Source organism: Motacilla alba, chromosome 18 (assembly GCF_015832195.1).
Source record: "Motacilla alba alba isolate MOTALB_02 chromosome 18, Motacilla_alba_V1.0_pri, whole genome shotgun sequence".
Classification (NCBI taxonomy): Eukaryota; Metazoa; Chordata; class Aves; order Passeriformes; family Motacillidae; genus Motacilla; species Motacilla alba.
In genome coordinates, this window is record NC_052033.1 from 7,766,106 (window position 1) to 7,785,401 (window position 19,296).

The 19,296-nt window shown below is 43.8% G+C and overlaps 1 protein-coding gene across 2 annotated transcripts in view; it reads left to right on the forward strand.

Annotated features, from left to right (window-relative positions):
* Positions 1 to 1,830: 1,830 nt before the first annotated feature.
* The window catches only part of RAB11FIP4 (RAB11 family interacting protein 4), a 121,312-nt gene continuing 103,846 nt past the window's right edge, over positions 1,831 to 19,296 (forward strand). Inside the window, exon 1 of one of the 2 annotated variants that reach the window (XM_038156776.1) lies at positions 1,831 to 2,173. In XM_038156776.1, the coding sequence (XP_038012704.1) occupies positions 2,030 to 2,173 (144 nt within the window). In that variant the 5' untranslated portion in view covers positions 1,831 to 2,029. The remainder of the gene's footprint in view (positions 2,174 to 19,296) is intronic. The other variant, XM_038156777.1, reaches the window with a different exon arrangement.

Consider the following 19,296-nt stretch of genomic DNA (forward strand, 5'->3'; position numbering starts at 1 on the left):
AAGTCAGAGCAAGGAGTCACTGAGACAATCTCAGCAAACAAGGTGGGACAGTGACACAGATGTGCTCTGAGCCTTTGAAGAGGTTGAACTGACTTCAGAGCAGTTAGACTAACAGGAGCTGATTCCACACAGGTGTCTTCCCACAACTCCAAGGGCTACCAGCTCACAGATTTTTGAATAGGTGTCCCTAAGGGGTGTGCTGAGCTCAATCCCCATATAACCTGAAGAGTTCAAGGGTCTCAAGATAAAAGCTAAACATCCCCACATCTCAAGAATCCTGCTGTAACTAGACAGCTTCAGAGAAGATTGCTGATTAAATATTCTTCTTCCCTTTTTCCTTTCACATCTCCTCATACCTCTTCAGAAATTCTTTGCTTCCCAAGGTTCATATCTGATCTCTGCACTTTGATTTTTTTGCCCAGATTGGAAAGACCGTTTAGTACATCAGAGAGGGAAAGGAGAACTCTTCTGTGATTTTTTTTTTGGTAAAAAATAAAGGAAGATCAAAGTGGCAAAGGCTCTGGAACCAGCTTCTTATCTCTCTGAGTGTGGATATGTGGGGAATTGTATTGCTGTCACTGTGTTTTTGATTGACAACTGATTTGCAGGCTACAGGGCTGACAAGCCAGCCTCTTTCCAAAGCTTGAATTTGCACTTAAAAGTGATGAGAGACTTGTGCTCAAAAAAATAAAACTTCCTGAGAACACACTGGTTTCTACAAAAGAGATAAATTTGATCTAATAATGGAATTTTCAGGGTTGTTAAGAGCCATATGGACCTCTCCTACTGCAAGAAGCAAATGAATGGATACTGTCTAGATTCAAAACCTGCTGCACCTACATGGTCATTTTAGTTGGACAGCTTTATCAATCACCTACAGGATGTCACTCAGTGATTGATGGTCACCTGCACTCAGCACCTACAGCAGGAAAGGAGTGCTGGCAGAGGCAGTGAGTACCTGAGCCTGACTCAGCCAGAGCTCCTTCCTCCCCAAGAGCTGGACTCATCATGCCTGGTCTGAGTGCAGAAACCAGAACCATCCCCAGTCTCCCCTCTGGCAGCTCACAACTGTGGGCTTCAAAGGCAGTCCAAAACACTCTTGAGAGAAAGAAAAGGGGCAGAGCAAAGAGATCAAATTAAAACCCGGCCATGGAGCACAGCAGTTGCAGGCGGCTTTAATGAGGAATCCTGCAAAGGCAGGGACCTCCTTTCGTTACCCGCTCTGTCTGATTAAAGCGGGGGTGGGCAGTGTCAGTGCCCAGCCAAGCGGGGATCCTTCCACGGCTCTGCCTGCTCGCTTGAGCGCAACGCAGCGCGGGGAGTTGAGATTGTCCTGCTTTTGCCTTAATTGCCCCTTAACTCCCTGCACTCGGCTTTTCCCCTCTACCCTGGAACTATTCAGAGCAGGCTTTTTCTAAGAAAAAATATTGCAGTGTGACTGGTGTTTTATGTGGGGCGTCGGACTGAGGTATGGAATAGTGAAGGGGCTGTAAACGGGTCCGTGCGCTGCCGCAGAGCCCGGGGGATGCCAGGCCAGCTGCGTCCCGGGCTGCTGCTGCTGTCCTCCTGTCCACCCTGCCTCGCTCCCTGCCCGTTCCCTCGCTCCTCGGGCGGCTTCCCTGCCACTGCCGCTGTTCCCACATCCCGTCCCGCTGTCTCCCCGGTCCCGCTGTCCCCAGTCCCGCTGTCCCCAGTCCCGCTGTCCCCTGGGTCTCTGTGTCCCCGTCGCGCCCGGCCCGGCCGGGGCCTCCCTGCTGCTCGCGGCGCCCCCTGGCGGCGGCCGCGCCTCCCTCAGCGCCATCCTCCGGCTCTGCCCTATTGTTCTCCCGCCCGTCGCTCGCTCCCTCCCTCCTTCCCTCCGCCGGGGCTCGCGTCCTCCCTCCGCTCTCCTCCATCCCTCCCTCCATCCCTTCCTCCTCCTTCCCGCCGTCGCTCCCGCCCCGCTCCCCGGAGCTGATGTCACGCACCCGCTGAAGGCGCGGGCGATCATGGCTGCTGCGGCCGCGGCCGTGCCGCCTGCCTCCAGCTAATGCCCGCGATGGAGCCGGCCAGCCTGCTGCGGTTCCTGCGGAAGCTCAAGGAGGTTTTCGATGTGTGCGATGAGGATGCGGACGGGTTCATCCGAGTGGAGCACTTCGTCGCCCTGGGGCTGCAGTTCGGCCAAGGGGATGAGGTGAGTGCGGCGACTCCCGGCCCCCGCGCAACTTTCACCTGCTGTGTCTGGCCAGACCCCGCCCGGGCCACCCGTCACCCACCTGTCCTCACCGCGGTTCCCGTCCCTTCGGGAGCTCCAGGTTCGTGCCTCAGGGCAGCCCGGTCCCGCTCCTTTCGGGGTGGCTCGGGCTCCCTCCGTTCCTCTGGGGGTGCCAGAGCCCTCCCCTTGGCGGCCTGGAGCCCCCTGCCCTCAGGGCCATCAGCCGCCTTCCCCTTTTCCCGTGGAGTCCTCCCCAAAGACAGCCCGGCTCCCTTTTTCCCCAGGGGGTCCCGGAGCATCCCCCATCCCTCGGGGCAGCCTTGGACCCCTCGGGTACAGGGACCGGTGGCAGTTCCTTTCGAGGGGTGTTTTTATTCCGGGTTTTGTCCGTCCTGGCTGAGCTGAGCTCGGTGGGACACTGGGAGCGGAGCCGGTGCGGTGCCGGCAATGTCTGGGTAGCCAGGGAAGCACCTGTCCAGGAACCCCAAAACCGCCCGGGGATGGGTTGGGAGCGAGCTCCATTCGTCCCTGCCTCCCTCCAGCCCTTCAGTGACACAGCGTAAATCTGGAGTCGCGCCACCGGTCTCGGCAGAGCGTTGCGTCAGTGGGACCGGTGTAAATCGTGACATCAGTGGTGAGGGGAGTGGGATTCGGGCCAGAGGCAATGAGGGCAACGCCATGCGCTGGTTGGAAACTGTTTCCTTCAGTGATTCAATCAAGGGCTGCAGCTCCAGCGAAATGAACCAGCAAGAAACGCTTTCCTGGGAGAGCTCTTGGGATGTTGCACTTTGCTGTTCAATGCTTCACGATGCGCCCCAGCAACTTTGGGTGCCAGGGAGGAGGAGTGAAGTTGGGACTATGATGAGGTTCAGAAAACCAGTGTCAAACAACCTTTTAGAGTACAATAAAACAAATTAATGTAAGGAGCTAATAGAACAGTGATGTATTGAGGGATGCCAAAGAGGAAGCAAAGCCAGAGTGAATTCAAGTAATTGCTAGAGTAAATCGCTTATTTCTATCTTGCTACTCGTAATGAAACACAGCTTGTGATTTAAATCAGGAAATCAGGAAGCAGAAGGCTTATTACTTACAGATAGTCACAGGTCTTGAACATTTTCTTAATGAGAAGCTGCAGTTTGTTGTTTTAACAAGCAAAATAAGGAGAAATGAGTAATTGTAACAAGTTTTATTGACTTGGGTTTATTTTTCTCTTGTATAATTTTATATAAACTAATAGAAGTGTTTTGAAATCCTTATTGCCAGATAAACTGCATCCAAATTGCTTTTTGCACTACTGTGTTGATTTGGAGGCTGATCAGGGGCTTTCTTGAGCAGCACTGAGGAAGACTGACAGAATTCCACTGGCTGTTCTGCAGCAGGATGACACTGATGGTCATAACAATCCTTTTTGGTTTTAGAAATCTTTCAGGTTGCAAGGGTGGAGTGGGTGTTCTGTAAGATTTGACAGTTCGGGTGATGATAAGCTTAGAGTGAATTGGAGTATATTAGTAGAAAAAATATTTAAATGGAGAGAAAGAGAAAACTGGAAATCCCAATAAAGACAGGGCTGGAAAAGTACCAGTTGTCAGTGGTAGTTTCAGGATGGGCTGCCTTGCTGGCAGGCACAGGAGAGACTGCCGGTGGTGAGAAATGCTTGCTTTGTATTTCTTTCAGTTGTAACTGGCAGTGTTTGATAGGATATTTGTAAAACTGGGACAGAGAAGTCTTATCTATATATCCTACTTCTTTATCTATCAGTATTATAATATAACTTGTTCTGGTTTACTTCCCTGTGCCTGGTGTAGTTGGTGATGGAAGTCCCCTGACTTCAAAGGAGCAGCTGAGTAAATGGGATTTGTAAATCACCCAAAGAGGTTTGCTAGTGAAATACAGAATCAATTTTCCAAGTGCAGATTTACTCCAGAGCAACCACTGTAGGTGAACGACTCTAGTTTAAAGGCTTGTTAAAAGTGAACTTTTTGTGTGATGAATAACAGTTGATGTTTGGAGATGGTGAGAATCTACTCTCCCAATCAACACAGTGCTTTCTACCTTGCATCTGCAGGAACATACCACGTTCTGTGTGGAAATGCATCTCATGAAATTAAACTAAGGAGACACTGTTAGGGAGCAGTTCCCTTTAACACATTAGAACATATTTACTGTCAATGAAAATTAATTCTATTTTTGATTATGCTAAACTTCTGGGCCTCATCCATCTGGGTTCCCTTTAAATTCAAAAGAAATCTTTCCATGAGCATCAGTGAAAGATTGATTTGCCCTCATGTGCAATGAAATATAAACAGAATATTTTTCTGTTTATAGAGTTCATCTGGCCACAGGAAGGTCCCTATTTTGTAGCACTGTGTACTGAGTAATTCTGATACTTACCAACAGTAGCCTGGGGTCACGTCTATGAAATAAGAGAGTGTCTATGAAGAGCACACACATTTCCGTCTCTTCTCTGCCTCCTCAGAGCCACCACCACCCAAAGTTTGGAGTCTACAAATTCTTAATACTAACTTTGGTAGGGTTTATAGGGCATTTAGCCTTTTGTGGTTTTTTTTCTTCTTCTTTCTGTTTTCTTTTTCTTTCTTGTATGTGGTGTGTAGTCAACATGCTGAATTTTATTATTCCTGAAAGATAACAACTCTCTGAAAACTGCCCCAAGGCAAATCATTGCAGCAAGGCAGCAGCTTTCCCTTCAAGCAAAGCACTCCTTACCTGCACAGTCAAAATAATAAAATGTAATGTTTCTGGTTAACTTTTTTTTCTATTTTATTTTAATGGGCTTTTGAAACCTCTGCGCCAATAGGTTCTAACAAGTTTGCTTGCAAGCTTTTGCTTTGTCCTGCAAAGTGTATGGTTCAACTAGAGGAAAAAAGGATTTGGTTGTACTGATTTGGCAGAGCCAGGAACAGAATCAGCTCTCTAAATTCCTGAATTTAGAGCAGACGTGACTGGCTGTCAAGCACTGCCTGCATATACACAGTTGTGGAACTCGTACTTTTAGGCAGTTGGGCATTCTGGCCTCTGCTCATCCCATCTGACTGTGGGCATTTAACTGAGTCTTCTCCATCTATCTTTCTCCATGGACATTGATGAGCAGTTGAACACTCTGAGGCTTTAACAGGACCAAAGGATGAAATTAATCGCTCAGAGATGCTTCTCTGTCTCCAGGACAGCAGAAACTCCTAGCTGAGACTTTTGGTTCCGTGCTTGGGTCTGACTTTCCTCATGAATGGGGTGTTTGCCGTTTGCATAGGAATCTGAAGAAAAACACCAAGGACTGGATGGTATGTGCTCACTAGCTAAAGAAACACTTCACATAACACTGAGAAATGCCAAGAGTCGCTCACCATCTGGTTCCCTTTCACTGGGAAAAGAGTTGCAGTACAGCCAAGTGTCTGGGAGCATAGTGAGTGACACGTTCAGCAAGCCCCAGTTCTGGCAGTGGATTGTGTGAATGTGTATTTCAGGGTAGTGCCAGTTGATGTTTCATTATGCTAGATTCTACTTAAACTCCACACTCAGTTTTCAGCAACAAGTGAAGTAAGCTGAGCGTGTTGACAACTTCTTTCTGAGGCAGGTAAACACCTTTTGGAGGTGCAAACCGTGCAGGTGCTCACACAGTCATCTTTGTCATGGTGAGATCTGCTCATCGACTTGAAGCAGTGTCACAATTGAAAGGGAGCTTCAGCAGCTAATAAAATGTATAGGCCAATATCAATTATTCATGTGAGTGGACAGTAACTCACTTAAAGCCGATGGTTTACTAGTGGTGTGGAACAGAAATAGCTAAAAATTAGTTCACATGTTTCTCATGAACAGATGAAAATTTCTGGCCGAAAAAACTGTTATAGGGAAATGTTTGTTGCTAATTTCAGTCATCAGCCCCATTCAGGGCTGAAGTTAAAGGCATCAACCTCAAGTGCTGCCCCAGCAGTGGATTGTGGCTGTGGCTGAGTTTAATGGCACTGCTGGTGCTTCCTTTTGACTCGCTGTCAGATGTCTCCCAGAAGCTGAGGTTGTCATACTCCAAACAGCCCTTCTGCTTTAGCTACTCCAGAAGTAGCTTCTCCTGTAATTTCAGGACTGTGATTTCACTGCCTGGCAATCCTGAGTTTTTCTGAGGAGTCTGGGTGAATTTCAGGCTCCTGGCTGTAGTGTTGCAGCTCAGAGTTGCACCCAGAAATTAAAGGAACCAAAATTCCTGTCAGTATGCACAATGACAGAATAGCTCATACCTTCTTGGTAATATGAGTCTGCAGCCATGAGAAAAAAAGACTTTGGCACTGAAACATGGAAACAAAAGGGTGTTATCAAGCGATACTGCCATTCTTATAAAGCCATACTTCTTCTTTGCTTTTCCTGGAAATAATTATTGAAAGAAAAACTAAAATATTTGCCTAGACAGTATCAAGGATACAAAAAGCAGTCCCACGTGACAGTGTTTTCTAGGCAGCAGCAAGGCTGCTATGCATTCAGATTCCTTAAAACTCTATTTGCTAATGACCCAGATGTTTAATGTAATTTACAATGACTGGAAAAAAATAGAGTTCTGAACGGGAACAGTGGGGTACTCTGTTTATGGATTAGTAAAGGTACAGCCACTGTAACCTCCCTAATTTAATACAAACTAGCAGTGAATATATTGAAAATAGCCTTTTGAAAAGTGCTGAATCTAAGCATGTATTTCTGAACAGCTGACGTAAAGCAAGCTTGGTACTTAGTGTTAATGAAGCATTTGCCAAAGCACTGTGGTGGAGAGAGGAGCTGTAGGTTTGCTGTGCACTCATGAGTTTAATTTGTTATGTAATGTTTGCATTTCAAAGGTAAGAGTTCTGAGGGGTACAGCTAAGAATTGATGAATGTATAGCTAAGAATTGATTATTGCTGTGTTTTGCAATACAAGTCAGTGATCTGAAACAGTAAATTCTTAATGCCTGAAGGAAAGGCAATCAATTTTGATAGCATTTCTTGATATTTAAATGACTGTATTTTATCACTACCTCACTGTTTGCATTTAGCACGGGTACAGTGATATTGTGTTATATCATTAAATGCAAAAGTGAAAAAATACATGAATGAAGTATAGAAGACAGTACAGTATAGAAATTAGCATATGTAAGTGGTGCGTTAAAACATTTAGCTGCCAGGCAGGGCCAGATATTGTCTATGTAAATTTTTCTCCCTCCATCCTGATTCAGTCCATGCTGTTAAGTTGTAAAATTGGTGTTCTTTGTCTGTGATATGCCTGCATGTTCTCCAGAAATTTGCTCTTGCAAATCCTACGGAGGATTTCGGATTTCTCACATGTATTGATTTTATTCCTCCAGTATGATTAAGCTCTGAAAAGCAAATTAAACAAAATAGCTGGAAGGGAGGGTAAGTCTTGGAGGGAGAAAAAGCCACTGCCATCTAGTATTGGTGGGGGTGATCCCCAATACAGTAATTTTTTTGGCTTCTAAATTGCATTGTTACCTGCAATTTAGCACAATTGACTCATACTCAGCAGCAGTGCTTTTGTAGCAATGAAGTGGAAACAAATAAAAGGCCTTATAATGTTTAATGTTTTTCTTCTCTGTGCAGTTGACAGTATAGTTTCCTATTAATTTTATCTGGTGTTAATGCTGATATTCACAAACATTTTAAAATCCTTGATCTGATTTTTGCATCAGACTGTCTGCTCAGGAGTTCTAGCAATTCTTAAAATATGCAGTATTTGGGAACACAAGTGATCTCAGACCTAGATCCTGGCACAGGCTGCTGAGTAAACACCCATCCCTGAACGTGGTTAACTCAGTGCAGGGTGTGATTAAGCACATGAATGATAAAAGAGAGTGTCAGACGCAATCACTACTACTCCAACATATGGTTTTACAACAGCAGTGTGAGTGTAAACCAAGCACTGTATGATACCCTTTTACTCAAGATACAATTGGAAGGCCTCAGTTGGAGAGAATGCAGGTGTTTCTGTAGTCATGTGTTCTGGTTTCACATTTTGTGTGCAGTTAAAGTCATAAATAGCAGGGCTCCTTCCTGAGCCTTGAATCCGTTTCGGTTCAGAAGGATGTTCAGCCTCAGAATGAGAGACAGGACTGAACTGTGGGGTCCAAGTACAACAAGGGAAACAGGGTCAATGCACAGGGCACAAAATGCAGGCACCGTAAAAATTGCAGTGAACTTCTTGGATTTTAAAGCTGCTTTGACAGTTTAGTTTAGGTGAAGCATTATGATTTTAGGGGGTCAAGTGTAAAGCTTAGAAACAGGTGAGACTTTTCTCTGTTAGGATTCCTGAAATTAGAAGGAAGGGTACTGGAATGGTGTGCTCTGGAATACAGAGGATATTGGCCTGGTGAAATGAGGGGTGTTTTAGAATGATCTACACTTCAGTACTTACATATGTGTTTTTTCAAGTATTCCGTAACATCACATATACATCTTCATTGTCAAACTTGTTTTTTTTCCCCTTTGGGGGACATTCTGATGGTTCCATCACCTCCAGATGAGCTGACCCTCCCTGATAGGATCCAGATGGCTGCTGGAACATGGGATATTATTTTCCAGTGGCACTTCTGTTATGATAAAATATCCAAACAAACATGCAAACAGCTTTGTCCATGTGCTTGCATGGTGTTAATAGATTTGACAAACTGTCCTAAAATATTAGTGACTTTGCTAGTTTAGTAGTAAGTGATATATGGGCAGTTTTAAGCCTAATATATAGCATGTGTATGTTGGGATATGTTGCTAAGTCCACTTTTCTCAGTGTTGTAACCTACTGGGAACAGGAGAAACCTGTAGGAGAATTTTGCTGCACACTTCATGCAGATTCTTTAACAATTGCTTTATGAGTCTGGCACATTGTTTTTGCCTTAAAGGGGTAGGAATGTAATTACCTTCACCTTTTGGGGTTTCTTATAAGTGTGCTATCTTGATGGATTTCGTTGAAGCTAGCTTTTTATTGACAAAATTTAAATTGGAATTTAAATCCTGTATTTGGCAAACAACAAGTGAAAATGCTTCAAAACATAAAATTTTGCTCAACACAAAGCATTTTTCTGTTTTCTTCTGAGAAACATGAAAAAGAATAAATGGGTTTGATTTCCTTTACTTGGTAAGAAAGCTGAAAAATCAATTTTTTACCAAGTTATGTATTGAGCAAGTGCAGAGACTTTCTGGATGTTAGAAGAAGGGAAAATACGTTGTTCAGTTCTCTGCCTAATGGAGTTGTGTTCAGGTTGCAGTTATCCAGAGCTGTGGGGAAAATAAAGCAACAGGTAAAGCAAAACCATGAATAATGGCAAGCCATGTAAGAGACTAGACACTGTAATCTGCATGAAAAGAAAATCAGTGAGTCTGTGCAGGAAGTAGGAACAGCTTTAAAGTGTGGTACAAGAGAATTTAGGATTATGGTCCATGAATGTTTGTTTGGCTATGATTCATTTATTGCAGCCAGATAGGGGGAAACTTGTGAATTTTAGCCTCCAGCGTGAAGAGTGAATTGTGTGTTTCATTCCTCAGTTCTCTCTGGGATTGCTTGAAAATAAAGAATTGAGGAGTGCTTTGGGACACATCTTCAAAGGAACTTTGATAATGTCAGTTTTGCTTTTCCTGCTGAGCAATTACAAAGCCTGGAAGTTTCCACTGAGGAAAACTGCATCTTGCCTCCTCACCTGGGAATTGAGTGCTCTTTGCCAAACACAAACTCCTCTGCACGGTCGGCTGCATTTCACTGGGAAGTGCGGTGATATTTGCTTCCAATCACACAGTAGAATGTGGCTTGTTTAGAGAGAGAATGAAATTGGTTTGAGCAGTCTGTTGTTGACAGCTGTCATTTGGGAAGGTCTAAATTTGAAGGTCAGTGCATCTGTAACTGCCAGTGTGACTTTGGGGGTGGCAGATTATGATCTTTATCAATAATCTAACACCTCTCATGTGTCCTGTAGTCACCTTGACTGGGGACTCTGCTGGTACTGGAGAGAATTTCTGGACATCTTTCAGCAGGATTGGAAGTTTTGGCTCTAACCAAGCTCACAATGTCTTTCCAATGAGGGAAAAGACAATTTGCTATGTACAGAGAATTTGGCACAGGTCAAGTTACTGTTGTGGTGCAAATGCTGGCAGATGCAGATCATTTGTTTCTTGATTTAGATAGTCACCCAGATAACCTCTGGAAAAGGTCAAATATTCGCAAATTTCTTGCATTTTGCCAAAGGTCGTGGCACAGACTACTTTTTCTGTGTGTGTAAGCCCAGGTGATTTCCCTTACAGTATTGTTCTTGTACTCTTGGCCTCACTACTGCCAACTGCACTTTCTTTTCCGAGAAATTATTTTTTTTCCCCCTGTGGCATTCTAAATACGTTTTCAGAAGCCTGACAACCCTGGTGTGTGGAAGCATCCTCATGGTACTCCTGTCTTGTTCTCCCTGAGTGGGTGGTGGGGGTTGGTGATACTCTGTATCAGCTGTTTCTTTGGGGTGGGCACTGAATATTCGGTGCATTTGCAGGTGCAGGGCCAAATTGCTGCTCTCAGTCTGCTGCCTGGGGCCACAAATGGTTTGAGGAGGAGGAGGGCGCCCCGCAGCAGGGATATTTAATGTAGGAGGATCAATGGTGCCTCAAGGGAGGCGTCATGAACACACTGCAGTCCCCACTGTCACTCTGCAGCATCACAGCTCTGCCTGGGCACTGCTTTGGCTGGGGACTATCTAAAGTAATGTGTGATGTTCTGGCCTCACTGTGTTATTCTCTGGATTTATTCCTTCCATCTTCAGGGACAGCTTCAGTTCTGGACTCACCATGGCTTGTACTTTTTGGTGGGTGCTCCTGTTTAAGTGAGGGTGATTGTTAAGCTCTGGTTGTTATAGCAAAATAGCACCTGTTTGGAAGGGAAGGGAGCTTTGGAGGGATTGGTCTAAGCGGTTGTAAACACAAAAGATTTACACAGTATTTCAGGTGCAAAGCTTGCTTGATTGAGTTGGTGGCATAACGTGGCTATAAATCCCTTTGGGTTTATTGCAGTTGGCTGCTGCAGTGGATCTTTAGCAATACATTCTGTTTGGTGGCACTGCTCCTAATTCAGTGCCTGACACTGCTTGCATTTTGTAGATGTTGCACTATTCTGTAGAGCTGCTTCTCTGGATTTGTGGTACAGGGTGAAGAGAGTAGGAGGGTAGACTCCTCCCATAGCAAGAAATTGCTGATGTCTCTATTTTAGGGAAGAAATGCAAAGAGGCACATTTCAAATACTTTTTACAGGTGGTAGGGTTGCATGGATAACAGTTGTGAAACATTAGCATCACACCACACCTGCCTCCCCCTGCCCTGTTTGACCTTGTTCTGGAAGGACCATGAGCTTCAGGTTCATCTTCCAGACTTCTGGATGGCAGAGGATGGCTGAAGAGACACTGGCAGTTACTCTTGTTGCCTTCCAGAGATGTTTCCTGAGCCCACAGGGACACCAGGCTGAGCACCCTCTGCAGAGCAAAGCTGCAGAACCAGCCTTTTGGGAGTGGTGATTTTGGATAAAGAGGCATGTTCTCAGTCCTTTGAAGTGCCAGTGAAGTGGAACCTCACTGAGCTGGTACCTGCCCTCCCTTTTCACACTGTGTAACTGCTTTACAGCTCACAGTGCCTTAGAAGGTTCGTTCATTGAATAACACGTGTGCCAGTCACAGAAGGTACTTCTTTAATTAACCAAATACTATTTCGACTTTAATTTCTCTTCTTTTCCCCCTGTGTTCTCTCTCCCACTCTTGCTGCTGATAGAAACATTCCCATTTTACAGTCAGTCGTTTAGTCATCACTCCTGCTTAACTTTGGTGAACCTGCTGCTGTCAGTAGCACTGTGCCACCATCAGCTCCAACCTGTGGTTTTCCTAAATCAGTTGGGCAGAAGGATCTCGGTGGGAAGGGGGAAGAAGGATGTTCCCTTCAAAAGGATTGCAAACACATGGACAGCAGTGAATGAATGCAGAGGAAATACTGGTGACATGCACCCTGTGAAACAGGATGTCACTGTTTGAGGGAGTACCTGTGTGTATCTTAATACTCACAAGCAAGAATTGATTTCTAGGAGTAAACTGCCAGCCTGGGATAAAAATGGATTTTAAGACCCAGAGCTTGTGCTCAGTGCACACTGTAAAAAGATTGTGATTGCAATTTAAGCGCAGTACTGAACTTTAACCTTTTAAAAACTCCATCTTTCTTCAGAAGCTGATGGGGCTATTTATGATATCAGTGATGGACTCAAGGAATATCACAGCTATCAAATGGGGAGGAAAGGAGAGGCTGTCAAAAGATTAAATTTTGACACCATTTTAAATGTTACCCCCTGCACTGTATTTAATGATCGTCTAGTTCTACTAAATATCAGTGGCTCTAAAATACTCCATTCATTTTTGAAAATGGGATTTTATTTCCCCAAGTACAGCAGAAACTTAGTAAAATTTTGCTTTGGCCCTAGGAAAAGACTCAGGAGGTGTTAGACACAATAACACATTGCTCTCCACAGAGCAATTTTCCCCTTTGTCAGAACTGGCTGTTGTGCTTTCTGTTATTAATGAGGGAGTTATAGTTCTCTTTAGGAGAGGTTTCCGTGTTATCTGCTGCTTGGCACTTTAGAGACTTACTAAAGAGCTGATGTGATTCCCATGAAGATTTTGTGCACTGTCTCTTAAACGGGTCACTCCATGCCAGGTAACATGAGCAATGTCTGCACCACTTCTTGGGACCAGCAAGGAAAGCAGGCTCAGTACAGGCTGTGTGTCAGCACTGCTCCAAAGGAAAATCCCACACAATATTCATCTTTGCTCAACTAATATGACCAAAATAAAATAATAAAATAGACTGGGGTTTTTTGGTGACAGATTAATAGATTTAGGTCACAGACTGTAAATGAGTGTGACTCAGCTGTGTGAATAAATCTGTTCACTTGATTGTGGGATGAATTTACACTTTCAAAGCTTTTAATAGGTAATGAATATTCAGGGTCTACCACATGGTAGGAGATCTGAAAAAAAGGCTTAGATTCCAGCAGACCTGGCTCTCAGTCAGCAAGTGTTAAAAAAGAGTGTCTTGGAGTGGTAGAGAGCAATGCTGCTCTCAATCCCTGCTTTTTTTCCTCTTTGCTGTTGCTAATAGGAATGCAGCAGTGTGATACACCAAATGTGCAACTGATGGCTTTAGAAGACAGGTTTTAGAATGCTGTATTGATGCTCAGAGCTTGTTGTCCTTTTATCACTATTTGTGGACATCAGATGGAGTTGAACGGGTGGATGAGGATTTGAAATCTCCCAGTAGCTTGCAGAGCAGTTGCTCACCCGAGCTCTGTAGGCAGGGAGGCAGCACCAGGCTCGGTTTTAATTTAGGGTAAAAGGCTCAAATCTGAGCAGTAACAGGAAGTGTTTGATGGAGCACTTATCAACTAAGTTCATGCTGAAGAAGGTGGCTCCCCTGGGTTCTTCTGCACTGACATAAGGTTTGAGGTGGTAAAACCCTGTTTCAGTGAGAGTCATGGCATTGATTTGCACTGTAGAGTCCATGCTCATGCAGGAACAGAAGACAAGAAATGCATGACTTTCCTGGGCCCTCTTGAGAAATCAGCATCCTGTAATAATTCCTATTTTCTTAGTTTTTAAATACTATTCACAAGAGGGGTGGGGAAGGGAAATAAAGCTGCTGGTGCAAAGTTACCCAAGTTAAGAATAGCCTACAACATGACTATGAAATGTTTTACATTTGATATTTTTGCTTGCAGTAGAGATTTCTTGCCAGAGCTCTCTGTGAAATTAGTTTGAAAATCTGAGTTCAAGGTAGCTGGATAAGAAAAAAGGATTTGGCAGTTCTGTGAAAATCTTTAATCAAAAAGGGTCTATACAGCACCTCAGCAAAGTTCTCGTGGGCACAGCCTTTCACTGCTTTGCATGTGCCAAGACTGAATCACAGTTGATGACAAAGCAGGAGAGGTGACATGGCTGATCTGGAACGTGTCTGGTTTAGGTGTAGTGTGTATTAACCTGCCCAGGAACTTTGTGTATGGACAGCACTGGGGATGGTCAGTGCTTCCTGAAGTGGGGAGAAAGGAGGAACACATTTCTTACCAAAGCTGAGCTTATGATCCATGTGCAACCAGGACCTTCTGGTGTTCCACTGAAATTACAGCATGCAGTTCCAGAGTTTGTGATGTGGACAAGCTTGAAAAACTTCCTTACTTCTGCTGAAAATTGATCAACTCAAAGACAACCAAACAAAACAAAATAAAAGGTGTCAGGTTTCTGAAAGGCAGCAGAAGATCTTAAAAACAGCGTTGTTGCAAGGAAGTCTGGTATAACCTGCACAGCTTCTCCTCTGCCTGAGTGTAGCCAGGCACTGATGGATAGTCTGAAATATGTGAGAATTTATACCATTGGTAAAGACAATGAAGGAGAGGAAAAACCAGGGCTCAGCTGTGCCAAGCACTGACATGGGTGCTCCTAGGGATGTTAGTAGGGTTTGGGTGTGTTAAGATAAAAACATTGATGGTTTCTGTTGAATATGAGTGGGGTTGAGTAAAAGGTTCAAATTGAATACATATAGCTGTGATTTGTTAAACTTAAACCATATTTCTTTCTCCTCACAAAGTCCTGTATGATTTGGAGCATCCGTTTTAACAGGATTGACTGGAAATTAATCCGAAAGCATGAGGGGTGTAAAAATTGACAGTTTTCTGGGTTTTATCCATATATAGAATTCTACAGCAAAAGTACATTTCATTCTTAACTTCTACGAGCAGAGTAAAAATCTGCCATTTCCATCCACTACCACAGGTTTTCTTCAATAGGGTGGTTAATTTATTGTTTGATTCTGTTATCTGTGAGAGCTAAGCGGTGGAAGAAGCTGCTGAGACTAGGTGTAAAATGTTTAAGATATTTGAGTGGAATGCCTGGGTATTATTCAATCAGTCCTCCCAAGCTATAGCATAATATTTCTGATGAGACAAGAGCCACGTCTTTGAGAGACAGCTCTAAGGGCATAAGGCTAGCAAACAAAAAATGGAGAGCCAGGAAGTTTTTTTGACAGACAGAGGGTTTGAACCTGAAGAATTCTGAACTGGCAGTTCAGCTTTGTGGTTGTGCTGAATTGGGGGTTAAGTGCTCAGCATTCTTGCAAGGTGGGAGTCTGAATAGCAGAGCAGGGCTGAGAAGGAAAGCTTGCTGATCAAGATGTTCGAAGTGCGTCTTCAGGACAGGTCTGAGTCAACACTTTGAGATAATGCTGTCAGACTAGATGATAACACAAAATATTCTGACAACCTACTTGGTCTGGTAGCAAACACTGTCTGTTCCTTTGCAGTGATTTCTGATTAAACTGGGGACTCTGGTTGCCAACAGCCCTGTGCTAGCCGCTATGACTCAGCCATTGACTCCTGCTTGGCATAAAATATTCAAATGTTTAAATAAAATCGTATGACTTATAAGAATTATATTTTTATTTGGAAAATTAAATTTAAACTGCTCTAACACTTTATTAAGTCTCTCTGAGCTCTACCTGAGGCACAGACAGCAGTGAGAAAGCGCACATACATATGCCACAAAATAAAATGCTCTAGAGAAGGTTTTTTGTATAGGTGCCCTCTGTCTATACTTTGCAATTGTATCTGACCTTTTAAAATAACCCAGGTGCGGAAAACATGCTGGAATACATCACACCTAAGGTGATCTTCAAATGCATTTCCTGGTTTCCAGAGAGCCCTGCTGTTTGCAGTGAAGAGCAATCAGGTTAGTCAGAATAACTGAGGAACAGGAAATGATATGCAGGAAAATCTCCAGGTGTACAGATTGTATGCACTACCCATGTAGTAAAGTCTGCATCTTGGGTAATCTGTGCATTGGGAACAAAAGGATTTATGCAAGTCCATGAAGCTGATTTACAGTAGGAGGATTAACAATAAATAAACAGGTTCCTCTTCACTAGGGAAGGTCTGTCAACGCATTGTGACAGTTTGGTGCATTAGTCAGCACAGCAGACAAGAGTGTCATATCTGTATGGAATTATCTGTCATATCTGTCAGGAAATTGGCCAAATTGCTCATAATTCTCAGGACTCTTGTTGTCTCTAAATGACTTTTTCCTTATATGAATTTTCCCCATCCCATCTTCTTCCTAAATCAAAGGTGGGGTGTTGTCAGAAGCTACCACCTGAAATGTGGCATCTCACTTTCTCCTGATGTAAAAAGACTGAATGTGCATTGATGAAGTTGACATAAGTTGCTTTTCCATTTCACTCTCTGCCATGAGTGTTCATGACCAGAGCTTGACCAACTGCCTGGAAACCAATCTGTAAAGTTAGAAAAAGTTGCTGTGGTCATCTGCCACAGTCTTTGTGGAGCTCCTCTGACTTTAGGAGGGTTCCCTGACTTTAGGAGGGTTCCTCTGACTTTAGGAGGGTTCCCTGTGTCCACAGAGTGTGGCCAGAGCAGAGATTAATACATTTGTCACAAATACCTTGAAGAGAATGGGAAGAGGATCAGCTATATATTTAGAAGAGCATCCTTTACCAAGGACCATGGTGGTTAGGACAGAGCTAAAAATAGATGCAAGGAAAATTAATAAGTGTCAGAATCATTGAGACAAAGTGGGAGAGAATAAGGTACATCTTCTGGTGCCTGTTCAGTATGTTTAAATTGTGCTTGGATTTTAAAATTACGGGACAGACTCAGCAAACAATCAGTCCTGGCACTTTCAAATCAACTAAAGGGCACTCAGCAGAAATGTTAATGGATGAGCTGTAGTGAATGCAGAAGGGAGAAGGATGGAAATAGTCTCAAAGGTACCAGCAGATTTCTCTGCATTGCTAAGTGCAAAAGACTAAAGAGCAGTGGCTGAACACTGAGACCACTGCACTTACTGTACATCCTTCTGCAGTGTTTACTTTTTCTTCCCAGTGACAGCTGTGATCTGGAACCTCTACTGACTGCTTGAAGACAGATCTTGTTCCTGACTTAATTTCTTGCTCAAGAGGACCAAAAACTTACACCTAGCTCAAGTCTGCATCTTTACAGACAGGGTTGCTGTGTCTGTGGCAGTGAAGGAAGGTACAGTTCTGATTGTATGCAAGATTCATAATTTTGCCTGAACTGGGCTTAGCCAAACCTGGACCTTTCAATTAAAAATTTTCAATGCAAGCAGGGCACTTGTTTAAGTGTGTTCCATGTCTTTGTCCTTGTGGTAAGATTGATCTTTTCAAACAAAACCAAAGCTGTTTCAACTTAGACTGACTATCTGTGGTCTTTGCTGCTGGAAACCCCAGAAGCCTCATACTCTGTTTTTTACTGGCATGAAAGAGATAACAAGAGGGAGAACCTATGTGTCCTCTGTCACTCTTAAAAACACTGGAACATGAACAAAAGAGAACAGAGGCTTTAGTGACCTAGTGGAAAACCACCTAGAAAAAAATAAGAATTTCTTCTTTCCTGTTAATTGATGAGTGAATTCTCTTCAGGAATTCTATTCCTTTGATTGAAGGATATTTCAAGTGTCTAACTCTGTTCTCCATTACTTCAGCATTGGTGTAACTGAGTATTAATAAAATGGTGATTGATGGAACAGACCGGTAATGGTTCTCCTACAGAAACAGCAGCTGTTCCAGTCTATACTTTAAACTCAGGAGCCATACTCCCAAAGCAGTTAAGTAGCATTTATACAGAAGAAACAAGGAGTGATTAATAAACGCTATTTTAAATATTTACAGGTCTCTTTGCCTTGCTTCTTAGAGATGAGGTATGAACAGCTGTTGTGGAAAAACTGCCCAGTTTCTCTGCCTGACCAGGATTTTTCCTATTTTTGTGCACAGGATGCAGTCAAAGGGGTAGATGCCTGACAGCAGAAGTCCTTAACTATCCGGCCCCAGCCCCACAGCCCTGCACAGGGGAAAGCTGTGTCTGTGTCAGTCATCTTTTGGAAACCTGCAGTGATCCCTGTTGTTTTCGGTCACATTCTGGCCTGCCTCCTCCCTAACTGGGAGCTTTACTTCAGTCACACTCTTGCTTTTCTGGCTGCACACGAAAATATCAGCTCCTGGGAATTTCTTCCCATGTATGGTCAGAGTGGTTCCTGCCATTGTTTGCCATCTCTACCCCTTGCTACTACCAAGGAGTTAGGGCTCTGTGCCAGGGGTGGGGGGCTGATGAACTCCCATTCTAGCATCACTTCTGACTGACCTTTTCCATGCACATTGCAGCTCCCTGGCTGCTCACAGGCTTCTAGACTTGAGTATTATGGTATGCTTCTCAGCACTGCAGTGGAGAGTGGGAAAGATGGTGGGATCAGCTCTTCTGGTGGATGAGCAGGAACAGAAATGTCTTATAAGGGACAGTGACAGGCAGACGTTCAATGCTCGCTCACTATTCAGATTGCATCAGCAATCCAGTGCTTTAGAAATATACAGCACTTTCAAAGCTCTATTTGTAATATTTTCCCACTTCTGAGAGCAAATACTTTAGATTAGTTCCATGATTTTAGTGTTACTGATCCCTGTTTGTGATTGACTTCAGCAGCTCATACTTAAAGTGTTTTCCCTCATTCCAAATCTTTATTGGTGAGTTATTTGCACAGGGTTTGCTGATGCTTTTTTTCTGCTATTGGAATTTGAGCTCACTGGCTGTGTGCTGTGTGCTGGATGGTGATTTCTTTGGCATATTTCCTTTCTTCTTTTGGCAGGTCCTAAGTTTATTCCATTATCTGTATGAAGTGGAAAACACCAAGCAGAATTTCCAGTGACTTTCACTTTTATTTAATTAGTGCTTTATCTTGACATTGTCTAGTGTGTAAATCTTGCCCTTTTGAAGACCAGGAGCAGTTGATATATGGTGGTTTTGGCCCTGGCTGCAGATACCTCTCTGCTCAGCAAATTGGTGTGTGACACAAGCTTATATCTGGGGCGGGCAGGTGGAACCACTGTTGCAGTTTACTGAGAGTATCTGATAAAGTGTTCTGTTCAATAGTAATGGAGAATGTGATGTTTTATTGCTGCCACATGACTGCATGTGAATATTCACACACATTCAACACTCTGAATACTCCATTCTCCTCGGTTTCTTACACTGCACCCCTCATTAC